Source organism: Aquila chrysaetos, chromosome 6 (genome assembly GCF_900496995.4).
Source record: "Aquila chrysaetos chrysaetos chromosome 6, bAquChr1.4, whole genome shotgun sequence".
Taxonomy (NCBI): Eukaryota; Metazoa; Chordata; class Aves; order Accipitriformes; family Accipitridae; genus Aquila; species Aquila chrysaetos.
The window spans coordinates 2686619-2699887 of NC_044009.1; the positions used below are offsets into that span (position 1 = coordinate 2686619).

Sequence of the window (13269 nt, forward strand, 5' to 3'; positions counted from 1 at the left end):
TTAACGCTTTTGGAAAATGTTCACAAAGGACTGTGCTCTGACTGTACTGTTCTAGCTACTGTGTTGTGTGTCATAGTCAATATGTAAGACTTTACATTAAAAGTGTGCTGTAAAACTGGGTTTTTTTCCCTTCTCCACTTAATCCTTTAAGAATGTAGACTTCAGTCAACCTGTGTAAAAGACCATGTGGTCTAAATTTTTGTGTATTATTATCTTCTAGCTAAATAACTACTTTTTCTTTTTCAAACTAGAAGTGATCTCTGTAGACCCTACCTATTGTGGGTTTGAATTAGGGTTATGGCTTACGAGATTTTTTTTCATTAAGATGCTCTGTATTTGTTCACTGGCTGTGTTCAATTTAGTGCAAAATTGTCACAAGGCATTTTGCAGAATGCCAGAAAGTGATCTCGGGCTTGCTATGTAGTATTCAGATTGAAGTAGTTGCCTATCTGCTTTGAACTGGCAAGTGTATTTTCCTAAAAGATGTATAATTTCCAGCGTGTTGCTGCTTATTCTTAGCAAAGACAGTCTTACTACAAACGACTTTAAATTCTGTTCACTCAAACATTTTACCTTCTATTGATTGAATAGTGCATAGATTATTACTAAAACCAAGTAAAATCTCAACAAAAATGTATACCAATTATTAATTAGAGCTTGCAGAGAAAACTTTGTTTGAATGTCATGAAGTTCAGATGTGGATATTTAATGCCTCTTATAGGAACAGAGTTTAGCCAATTACTGGGAGTGGCACGGAATAACGACCTGTGTTGAAAGAAGGCAAAAAAGAGAGTTATTTGGGAGAAGCAAGTTACTTGAGTAGAGCAAGAAGTGGGAGGTGATGTTGCCAGGGTGTTATTTAACTATCCCGATTTTGAGTGTAATTGTTAACAAGTAGATAGAGACTTACTGTTTCTTTAAATGTATTGGTACACACATTAATCTCTATTTATGTCAGTCCTTGCTCATTTTTCTGTTTTGATAGAAATAACGTAAACTTTATAAAACACTTAGTAATACTCTTATCTGACTGGATTAGTCATGCCTAGACTTATAAATGGAAAAAAAATATTTGAAAAACAAATAATCACTTTTATATGTTAGATGTAGGAAATTAAATACTTATTTTCATTATTGGAATTCAAATCTTACACATGCATATTTTATTAGACATGGAACAAATAAGATGTTGCTGTTAATTCCTTAACTATATCTTTTTAACCTGTCATCTGGTTTTGATTTTTGTTAGATTTCTGAGGAGTTTTTTTTATACTAAGCGTGAGTCATCAGGCTGCTCTGAGCTACTTTATAATATACACAATAGAAGGTAGTGCAGTAATAGATTTGTTACTGCCAAGCAATAGGTTAGTTACCAGTTCCTGTGTTTTAGTTGAATTAAGCACAGGAAGGACATATTTCCCCCCTTTTTTTAATGGAATAAATCTAATAGCATTTACATAATGTTTCAACAGTTACATGACTTGAGTAAGTTTTACTCCCATTTGCAGATTTGCTGAACGATGTGCGAGGGAAGTAAGGCAGAACGGTTCTGACTTGCTCCAGATAATCTCATCCTGGAGCTAGGAGTAATCTCTGTGTTCTGGGTGGGATTTAAGTTTGAGGATAAATGACATTTCAGAGCTCCTGCTTATTTGAAGACAAAGATCATATTAGCTCTTATTAGATAAATAAATGGAAAAAATTAGAGTTTTTCCTACCTATTCAAAACTAAGGCCTGGTACTGCAGATAGGTATCTCCATATACCTTAGGACTGAAGGATTTGCATTTTATTAATTTATTAAGTACAAAGATCTAAACAACAACAAAAAGTGTTTAAATGATCAGGACACCATTACTGTGACTTGACCATGGCAAAAAAATCTGAAGGTGTTGCCTTGGTGTTGGAGACTTCATTGTAAATGCTTGTCAAGCCTTACACTGGGAAACCTAATTTATATAAGTTACTGTACCTTATTGAGATGAAGAGCACTCATTAAGTTATTTTATGTGTATTTATACCACATTTAATCATTCTGCATGTCCTGCTCTAAAATTGTGTGCTCTTCAATAAGATGTAGTGCTTCAAGAAATACAGAAAAGAAGGTATCATGGTTATTGTGTCTGCAGCAGTGAAGCTGAAGTCACTTAAGAACTGATGCAGACTAACCCTTTACACACCCTACTGACACACAGCTATTAGTCATTGTAGGTTTTTTTGCTGAGAACATGGCCTGACAACAGCAGCCTTGGGCTTATTTTTTTGTTTGTATGCTTAGTAGTTTGCTTGCTCGCTGTCAACAGACATTAATGCAGGCCAAAATATTATGGAAGAGAAAATGCTTATACTATGTAAACAAAAGTCCTGGCTTACACTCTGTATTTTAATTAATTGATTAGGCACACTTCTTAAGTGAAGGTTGTGAGACTACTGAATTACCTATAAAAACATGAATGCTGCTGTTCTCTCGCTCAGCTAGTGTTATTACAGAGATATTTTGAGTTTCTTTTGAATGTTGCCACAAGTCTCTCATTTGATAATTTCTCAGTGTTATTAAATAACTTTCTACAAAATCTGAAATGTTCAGTCAACTACTGCTCAAGTACCTGGCTGAGTACTCGAAGTGTTAAATGCTTGTTTATGCTATCATCTTGACTATTATTTAGGATTACAACAAACTGAGGAGCTGAAAAATGTGTCCTTTAGTTATTTAAGTGCCGCCTTACTCTAGCTTAAAAAAAAAAAAAATCAAAGTTTTTTTTAATATGTAAGAATTATATAGCTCATTCTGAAACAGGAATTATCTGTGCTTTGTTTCTTTAACATAGGAATTTTCCTTTTCACAGTAGTGAGACCTTGAAAATGGATTATGTTTCTATAATTTGGGATTTATCTACACATTTTTTTGGTGTCTCTGAGACACACATGTACTTTTCTGTATTGTAGTGTCCAGAAGAGTTGAGACTGAATAGAATCTTTGCAGGCTTGACATGAATTCACAGAACCAACTTGAGAAAACTTGACTATATCTTCTTTGAGGCTGTGATGCTTCCTTTGTGCAAAGTGAAGATGAAATGAATACAAGAAGAATATGTACCTGATGCTAATATTTAGGAAGTGATTACTATGTATGTGGAAGGGATAAACTATGAGTGAGGCTTTGACTAAAATCACTTTCAAGGAGTAGGTACAGGAATTAAGTTTTAGATTTGACATGTGAGAGCTAATATGTGTAAAATTACATTGGCTGGTCAACCACAATTAAGAAATGTACTTTGCCCTGTATTGCGTAGTGCAGCTTTTTCAAAGAAGTGGTTTTGGTGGTTGGGGAGCTAATTATACCCAGTTTGTCATCACATTTATTTATTATTTTTTTATATATGTGTTTAGGAGAACGCGCTCCTTGCATGGACCATGCCCAGTGACCACATTTGGACCAAAGGCCTGTATGCTGCAAAATCCTAAAACGATTATGTAAGTACTTGTCAAATGAATGGTATGATGTTTATTCTATGGGAAAGAAAAAAGTTTGCTTTTCTACTATTCACCCCCTAATCAGGATTGTTTGTATTTTACCTGACATTTAGAGATTTTCATGTTGCTTGATTGCCAGCTTGGGGTCATCATTGCCAAAATTGGCCTGCCTGTTTCATCACATGTTCAGCATTTAAAAAGTCAGTCAGAGGAGAACGGATAGCACTGCTGAACTGTATCCTCGACTAAAACCCCGTTAGATGTGCATTAGCTTGATCTGCATGTTGAAAAATCTAATATGGGGTTGAATGTCATTTTTTGGTTTTTTTTTCTCCCAAGGGGTGACAGGACTTAATCGGTATTTCTCTGTATGGATTTATAGTGGTTTTGCCGGTTGGAATACTTCCTGCAGACATAAAAGGAAATTAATTTTATTGGTTTTACGTTACTAATTAATGTGGTGTTCTTAAGCCCGCTCTCTACTACCTAAACTAATGGGAGTTTTTTCACAGCTCAGTGTATCTATTTTGGAAAAAAAAAAATTAACCATTTCACATAAAATACAGCAGGGCATGTGAATAGTATTAAGTATTGAAGTTTTGTTTAGATGTGTTTTGCCTAATCTGCAATCCACAGTTTGATGTCAACAATGGCAACTATAATGAAGACTTTCCAACATAATTGACAGCAAACTTGCCATGTGTATTAAACACCCTTATAGAAACCTAATTATGATACGGAGAAGCTATTGGTAGCATGTTGTTTATTCCATCTAGAAGTATGTAAAGAGCAGTGTTTCTGAACGATAGAGGAACAAAAATTTTTATGGACAACACAAGGAAAGGAGGAGAAATTGTTCTGTGTACTGTGAAATCTGAGGAAAGCCTTCTCTCGGTATTATGTGTTTGAGCTAGTAGTTTGAATTTTTGTATGTGATCTATGGCACTTCAGTGTATGAATATCATTAAGGCAAGTTTGCTTTTGGACCCTGCAGATAAACTTAATGTGAAAAAAAGGGTTGGTTTCTGCTTAGCAGGCATATAAACATTTTAATTTTGTAGGTTGGGTGGTATACAAGTGTTGCTTTTTACAACTTGTATTGTATACTTAATAAATGGTGTCTTGACTTGGTCAAATGAGGAATGTCAGGGTTCTACAGATTAACCAAGTTAGTGGTCCCTATTTTTGTCCCTTTAAAAAGTTTTATTTCATTGTTCTTTTCAGTTAAACGTAAGGTATTTAAGTATTTATTTGCCTAAATCTTTACCTAAATAGTAGTAGTCTTCCTCAAAACAGGTTGGTGGTATCCTAAGTTTTCCTACGAGGGTGTGGTGGAAATCTTGCAGTGTACAGTAACTCTCAGCTTCCTTGTTCTTTCTGTCAGTTCTAAGGCTGGTGGCTTGGAGCGCTGCAGTTCATCTGAAAACCCAGCTTGCATTGTATGTTTACCCACCTGACTGGTAAATGTGCTCCTCCCCATGGGCTGGGCTGGCAGCATTATACTGTATATGATGAGAGTGTCAAGATCAGTTGAGTACAGAGGCTGCAGGCAATACTAAATGCACGCTGCTTGCTGGGGAAAAGACTGCTTATGCAGTGTTCAGAACAGCTGGGGAGAAAAGGGTGCTCTCAGGTGATTGAAGGAAAGGACTATTTGAAGACCAAATTGTAAATTACTATTCTTACTTTAAGATTTTTGTTGTGGCTTTTAAAAACAGGAAAAACCTTTTTGTTTGGGTTTTTCTTCTCTACAGTCAGTAATGCTGCTAAACTCTCTTCACTGGAGAGATTTTTTTAACAGAAAACCTTAGTTTTTATGTACGGGCAAAAGTTAGTAAAGGTCTTGGTGTCTCTTTAAGTGCTAGCGTTGATGATTGTATTGAAAGACCTGCTTTCCGAAGGCTGTTATGTAAGATGACCAGAAGAATTGAATGACTATTCAGTGAAAAAAGAATCAGGTGCTTGTGTTGTTGAGGAGAGGGGAGGTCAAATACCCATTTTTAAATTCTTTCTTGAAATAGGATTTTTCTTACGAAATCTTGCCTCTGAAGATCTGTAATAGACGTTTTATACAGGATTTTTCTGTAAAGCCTCACAACTTTTTATTGGGACTGATTTGACATACTTAACTGGGGAAAAAAAAATCAGACAAAAGTGTTTCCTTTGAGGTAGCAGTTTATTAATAAGTGATAAAAGCCTCAGCCTTTTTTTTTTTTTTTGGAGCTGTTGCATTTGCCTGACTCCTGGAAAGAAACATGAAGATCTTAGAGCATGTTATGAATAATCTTTCATTTAGTAGAACTACGTGGCATTGGTGAGTACAGTCGAAATAGGCAGACTGTCCTTCGTTTGAATGAAGTCTGTATTAGTTCTAGGTTTATAAGTGAAAAGCAGTGCTGCAATCTTTAGTTATTTGCCAGGTTTAGAAGATTGCCTGATCATCTTGAAATGGTTTTGGGGCGGTTTCTCTATTTGTATTTTTTACCTTTTAATAGTGTTGAAATTTGAGGAATTTAATTTTATAAATTTAACTTTAGTATAGAAAACGCTTCCTTAGTCACCATTTGTATTGGAAATAGCATATAAAACTTCAGCTTTAGTTCCTTTGCAACTGTTTGGCAGCAATAAATACATGAATGCCACTCTTCCCATTTGGTTTTATTTTGTTTTATTTTCAATTTAGCTATTGGTTGGTTAGTCAAGTCAGAGGAAGCCTTCCAGATTCATAGTAATCTCAGATTCATGGCGATATCTGAGACCGAGGATGGTATCTTCAAAGTGCCTTTACACTGAGCCAGGGGATTGGAGTAGACTATCTCCAGACGTGCCTTCCAACCTCCACTGTTCTATGATTCCTTGACTGTAAAATACGAGATGACACATAATGTAATGTTGAAAGCCTGTATGTGATACTGAGTGTAACTGCATAGTTGTATTCTGTGTTATGTAATGATATTTAGAAGGAGAGATGGCACTGTTTGTTAGTAAAGGTTATTGGTATTAGACTACTTCATTAATCTGTAGTTTCTGCTGTATTTATATGTAGAGTGTAGGCATTTTGGAGAGGAAAATTAGCAGGTTATTCCACCTCCAGTATCATCATCTGTTTTATTTTAACCCTTGAAGTGCTAAATCTCTTTGTAAATTTGGCTTGTTCAGCATTTATACTAATCTGCTTTGCTTTATGGATTATATCTGCACCATATGGAAAAGGATGGGATGCTTGTAATATGCAAAATACAACTGTGAAATTATGTAGCTTAGGAGTAGATATAAATGGAGAAGGAAAATAGAGCTGGGTATTCCTAAATCAACTAAATGTATTACAGAGCAACATGAGTGTTCTCTTACTGAACCCTCTTGAAAGCTGCAGAATTATTTGTGTATATATATATTTAGTTCTTGAGGTTCTCAAGTCTTAGAATACTGTCCTGACAATAGGCAGACAGGAGTTTTAAAATGCTTTTAAAAGTTTTGTGGTTTTTTGGTTTTGGTGGGTTTTTTTTTGTTTTGGTTGGTTTTTTTTTAATTGGTAGTTGTGCTGCTTTAAGCAGATAAACTTGTTTGGGGATCAACACTAAAATAATATATAGATTAGAGTTTTAAAGAAATTTTGCACAAAAGTTATGTATGCTTACATATCTGTAATGTTTGCCTGGAATAGAAGTATACAGGCATCTGTTCCTGTTTAAGCCCTTTATTTATGAGGCTTTGTCATAGGAAGTATAAAAGCTGCAAATGCAGACTTCCCAGAATAGAGTTTATGTACTATAGTGTTGTCATAGTTGTTAAGGCTTATCTTGAGGATTTCGTACAGATGACCATGTGAATCTTAATTATTTGCCCTTCTCTTGTAATGGTCTTGTTTAGTATAAAACTGTAGAATTTGTGTCTGCATCTACAGGCTTCAAACTGTATTGAGAAAACTGTGACTGTATACTGGTATCAGTGAAAAAGTGCTGAAGGAAGCATTGCTAAAAAGAATATTTGGGTTGGAACTACTGTGCTGTTTTTTAAATTCACATTGACTTAAGCTGTTTGACTTACAGTATTGGATGGGAAAAAATGTTTATGCCGTAGCTTTTTCTGATTCTCTAATTGGATGTTTCTCCTTATTTTGAGTCGGCTTAAGAGGAGAGAGCACTAGGACAAGATAAGAGGAAAGCATTATGGCTGGAAGCATCAGGGAAGATGTCAGTTCAAGAACTTGATCCAGGACTTCTGTAGTGCTTCTGTTAAAGTCTCCGTTTGCATGTGTTACCAGCATGGTAGCAGTTATAAGAATGGACGCTTTAATACTGTGTTACTACCTTAATATAGTAAAGCACTGATTGGTTTCATGGGGGGAAAAGGCATCGTTACAACACGAACTATTGCATCCTTACTTCTATTGTTCTAGGACTGCGTGCAATTATAATTAAGGATATATTCTTAACTGACCAGAACGTTATCAAAGCAAAATGTAGTAACATTGTCTTTTTTTCTATTCTCTAGGCACATTCAGGATCCAGCAAGCCAGCGGTTGACATGGAACAAACCTCCCAAGAGCGTCCTTGTTATTAAAAAGATACGTGATGCCAGTCTGCTGCAGCCTTTTAAAGAGCTTTGTGTGTATCTTACTGAGGTAATGAAATGTAAATTCCATTTTTAACCATAATTAAAAATTTTACATCTAAACTGTTTTCAATTACTGATTCTGTTGAATGTGGAATGTACAGGAGTGTATAGTGCAAACATTGTTTTACCCATTGCCACTGCAAGTAATAAAACTTGTTTCAGAGCTTAAGTCAGTACTTCAATACTTCAAGTACAGAGCTTAAAAAAAAAAGTAAACTCAAAACTTCGCTTCATTCTGTTTGCAGTTCTAAGTTACAGGGAATCAGATATAAAAAGCTTTAAGCCTTGGACAAACAGCAATGTTACTGTATCATGTAATCTATATTCCAAAGTTTAGTTTAATTCATTAGATGGTCTGTGCGTGCTGCAAAATTCTCACTGGAATTAGACCACACGTTAAAAATAAACCCCGCAACCAAGAGATGCAGACCACTTCTGTAAATTATTATTTATATGTTTTAAACTAATGCAAATTATGGGGAGGGTCAAATATTCTGTCACTTTAAAAGGTTATTAACAAGCTTATCTTATCTCTCTTAAGGAGAACAATATGATAGTGTATGTAGAAAAAAAAGTATTGGAAGACCCTGCTATAGCTAATGATGATAATTTTGGACCAGTGAAGAAGAAATTTTGCACCTTCAGAGAAGGTATGGTAATGATTTCTTGAAAGTAAAGTTGAAGTATATTGCTTTTTTGTCTTGGTATTTCCTTAGTCGTTGGGTCAAGTTTGTAAAACTAATGTGTATTTGCAAACGGCTGCTGTTACATCTTAGGTGTGGTTTTTTATGTTTGTGAGTGAATGTTGGCATGCTGCGCTTAATTTATGTTAGGAAATTAAGAGTGTTGATAAAACTTCATTCAAAACTTTTATTTCAATGTTGATTCTAGATTATGATGATATCTCCAATCAGATAGACTTTATCATATGCCTGGGAGGAGATGGGACCTTACTTTATGCTTCTTCGCTTTTCCAGGTTGGTCTTTATGGGAAATAGACTTAAAGACCTCTTTTCTTTTTGAAGTATTTGAAGGTGGTTGGTTTTTTTTTCTTTTGTTATTGAGGACAGCATTTGTCCTTTGCTGTTCATTCCTTTTTTTTAATCAAGACTGTTTTACCCTATACCTTCTGAAAATAGTCTATGTAATGTGTTGTTTTTATTATGCACAGCTGAAGTTACATCAATAGTCAAAATATTTACAGGCAATTAGTAGAAGTATGAATTGCTTTTATTCAGTAGCTTTTAAATTCTTTTCTTTATTGATAGGGTAGTGTACCTCCAGTTATGGCTTTTCATCTGGGATCCCTTGGATTTCTTACTCCATTTAATTTTGAGAATTTTCAGTCCCAAGTCACTCAGGTTATAGAAGGTAAATTTAAGGGGACAAGGTGTGGTGTCTCTTTTTGTTACGTTTTCTGTAGCTTTTTCCAAGACTAGTAAATTTTCTTAACCAACTCATTTAGGTTGGCCCATAAGATTGAGTCACAAGAAATGTATACTAAACTAACAAAAGCAATGCATTGTATTGACCCATTCAGTGCTGCTTTCTGTACTCTTGTGCAAAGGAAAATGGCTAAGAAATAACTTTGTCCTGTGTGGAGTAAACAAGTAAAAGATGATGCAGAATTTATGTTAAATGATAGATAAACATACAAATAGAGTGTAGCTCTGAAATCTGTGGTAGTCTGTTTCTCTAAGCAGTACAGTGCTTAAATACTGAGAAGTCAGGCAAATAAAATATTTAAGGGAAGAAATACTTTGTTTCTTCAATATGAGATTATTTGAGTTGCATCCAAAGTAGATTCCTGAAAAGACATATAAATTCTCATGTTGCTACAATGTTGTCTTTTAATAGGTGTTTCTAATGCACTCCTTCCCTTTAAGCTTAGCTTTTGTCTTAGTGAAGATCACCTGAGCCTAACAGTGTTTTCCCATCTTGATCATGTCCATATAAAACTTAAATTTTCTTTTTGCATCATGAGGAAAGGGAGGAAGGACTGGGTTCAAATTTTACTTTAATTTTGCTCATTACTACTAAAAATGAGTTTTGAGCTTTAACCAAATGTAGACAATTATCTTGTGAATGAAATTGGGAACGTTGAAAGCACGGGCAATAGAGAGGTGGCATTTCATACAGTTCGCTAGTCATTATGGGGTTTTATTTACCATACTAGCATATCATTTTTGTGCACTTTCTCCTATATTTCACTTCTAGGCAATGCAGCGCTTGTTCTACGAAGCAGGCTGAAGGTGAAAGTAGTAAAAGAGCACAGAGAGAAAATGACAGTACAAAATGGTATAGAAGAAAATGGAGTAGTGTCTACAAATATAGAGAAGGAAGTGGGCAAGCAAATTATGCAATATCAGGTCAGAAGGCAAAATAAGCCAAAGAACTAATACGCTGTTTGTAAATTGCTTTGTACTTGTTTTATTATAACTTTCCCCTTTCCATTAGTTTACCTGCATTAGCCCAGTAGTGTGGGACAGATCCATATTGCTCTAATTCACAATATGGGCACTAAACAATGAGGAAGTGGTGTATCTCATTACTTTCTGCAATCATAAGTGCTAATATTGTACTTTCCTTTAGTAACATTTTCCTTCTATTTTGAAAACAAAGTAGTAGTTCTAAAATGGGATATCCCAAAGATTTTTGTAAGTGAAAAGAAAAACCCTGGACATTGTTAATAACCAGCTTCTGGAAATAATTCTTAACATCTAACAACTGCAGCTGGCACTTGATAAGACAGAACTGTAAAGAGGGTCTAATTTGGCAGGTACTAAATCAGTATGAATTTTTCAAAGCTTGTTTCAACTTGTCATTTATTACATTGCCAAGTCATCAATAGTGGACTGGTGTAATATTTGATGTCATGGCAGGTCCTAAATGAAGTTGTAGTGGATCGTGGTCCTTCTTCTTACCTTTCCAATGTAGATGTCTTTCTAGACGGACACCTGATAACAACAGTGCAAGGAGATGGTGAGTCTGCTTCTTGAGTTAAATTGCTTATTAGTTCATGTGTAGACTGTTGCTATTTTACTGGAGGATTTTCTCACATGGAAACAAAATCTCAAGCTTTTATTCACTGGTGACAGAAAATGTTAGTGTGCAACGAAGAGGTATGTTTATTCATTGGTAGCTAATGTGTTCCACAACGAAGCATTACAGTGTTGTAAGCTTTGTTTATGGACTTGCAAAAGTAAGTGGCAGTTTCTTTGGGTATGGTATGTTAGGTCTAAGAGCAAGAAATAGCGTAGAAAAAATTTGCTTGGATATCTGGAATTTGCTGAAGGCCTAAGATCTCAACTCATGAAATACAGAAGTTCATCTTTAAAGCTCTTATCCTTCAAAAAATGAACGTCACTGTTACAAAGTTGTGTAACCTGAGATCTAGAAGTTTATGCAACTTACATGAAACCATAGAACTAACATGCTGTGCCAGGATTAGAAGAGAGTTTCTGACTTTTTGTGTATTAGACTGCAATTCTCCTGTGAAATACAAGTTGATACATTCTCTGCTTCATTTTCATAACAGTGCTATTTCTTAGTTGTCTTCCAGAATAACACATTGATTGTAATGCTTATGTAAATGAAATTTTTGCTCCTTTCACAGGAGTCATTGTCTCCACGCCAACTGGTAGCACTGCATATGCAGCTGCAGCAGGAGCTTCTATGATTCATCCAAATGTTCCTGCAATAATGATCACCCCAATCTGCCCTCACTCATTGTCTTTCAGACCTATTGTTGTTCCTGCTGGAGTGGAACTCAAGGTTAGCTTCTGTTTTGTTATTTCTCTTTGTAAGTTAAAAACTTCTGTAATAACCACGTGAACCTGACCAAAGCAGAAGCGGTCAGGAAATGCTGTGTTTCTCCTGCATTCTTTCATTTGTAGGAGGACCAGATCAAGTCCGGTTGAAGAATGCATCTTTGTTTAAAATGATATGTACCCACTAGCGGAATACTTCACGCTGCTTCCTACTGGACTGTAGTTGTGTAACATTCTGTAAAATGGGCATCCATACATTTGCATTCTGACTAATAAAATTTTACATCATTTCGGTTAAAGCGCATGTAAATCAGTGGCATTTAAGGGAATGAAAAATTCTACTTTCATGGCTAAAACAACAAATATTGCAGATCTTGAGTATATTGGTAGAGTTATCTGTGATTCGCTAATTATTTTTTGTTAATGCTGTCTTGCAGGAAGAAAAGGCATGCAGTACCTCAATATGAAATGGACTTAGTTAATGTGTTTTTTTAACAAATACCCATGTGTAAGGAAGAATCCCTTTCTGCTTCTTGTGTCTGTTACAAGCTTCCAGTCTACTTAAGCTGGAAGACAGCTAGTATATTTGGAAGGGCTCTTCTAGGGACGGTAGAAGATTAGCAATAAGAAATAAGTGTGTACTGGGTTTTTTGTTCCTGTTTTACAACATAAATTGAATGTTTATTCATGGCACAGCTCAGTCCACAATTACTGTCACGTCAGTGGGTGTTACTGGCCAATGGTAGTCAATTCTTTTCTCTTAATAGAAATGTATGTTAAATATGAGCAAAACTTCCTAAATTTAACAGCTTGAGATTCATTATGTATTAAAATCTATTTTTCTGTATTAACTTTATTCTTCTTGAAAGAGATGCTAAGTCAACTCGTGTAACTGAATTAAAGCATGCACTGTCTGTAATTGGAAGGTCGGTCTGGTTTATAACCTTGTATTTATAACAAGGGGGTTTATTGTGTGTAGAAAAATATGTATATATATACCCCAAACGTGAAATGAAGGTTTGGAACTTGTGTGGTGTGTTACTGCACTGTTACTACAGACAGATTATGAATTTCAGTGCAACTGTAAAGTTGCGAAGAGTCAATTCTGTTCTTGGAGGGATGATGAAGGAGGTGTTTGTTCCTTACTCTTGAAAAATAGGTTTTGGACCTGAAGTTTAGTTCTTTTCTCTTTTTCAGATTATGCTTTCCCCGGATGCCAGAAATACAGCATGGGTTTCATTTGATGGAAGGAAGAGGCAGGAAATATGCCATGGAGACAGGTCAAGCCTTTTTTTGATTGTGGCATCTCTTTCAAAGTATAGAAAATACTGATTCATGCACTTCTCTCATTCTCTAACATCTGTCAAAAGGGTTGCTGGTAGTGAAGAAACAAGCTTTTATAAACCCTA

At 35.3% G+C, this 13269-nt stretch overlaps 1 protein-coding gene across 8 annotated transcripts in view; it reads left to right on the top strand.

Annotated features, from left to right (window-relative positions):
* NADK (NAD kinase) overlaps positions 1-13269 on the top strand; it is a 30935-nt gene that overhangs the window by 11173 nt on the left and 6493 nt on the right. For 5 of the 8 annotated variants that reach the window (XM_030017623.2, XM_030017622.2, XM_030017621.2 and 2 more), the window contains 9 exons: positions 3390-3473; positions 7968-8097; positions 8632-8740; positions 8982-9067; positions 9359-9461; positions 10308-10459; positions 10973-11072; positions 11707-11864; positions 13058-13140. In XM_030017623.2, coding sequence (XP_029873483.1) covers positions 3390-3473; positions 7968-8097; positions 8632-8740; positions 8982-9067; positions 9359-9461; positions 10308-10459; positions 10973-11072; positions 11707-11864; positions 13058-13140 — 1005 coding nt within the window. Of the gene's footprint in view, positions 1-3388; positions 3474-4864; positions 5107-5696; positions 5788-7967; positions 8098-8631; positions 8741-8981; positions 9068-9358; positions 9462-10307; positions 10460-10972; positions 11073-11706; positions 11865-13057; positions 13141-13269 lie in introns of those variants that run through there. The other 3 variants (XM_030017624.2, XM_041124162.1, XM_041124163.1) reach the window with 3 other exon arrangements.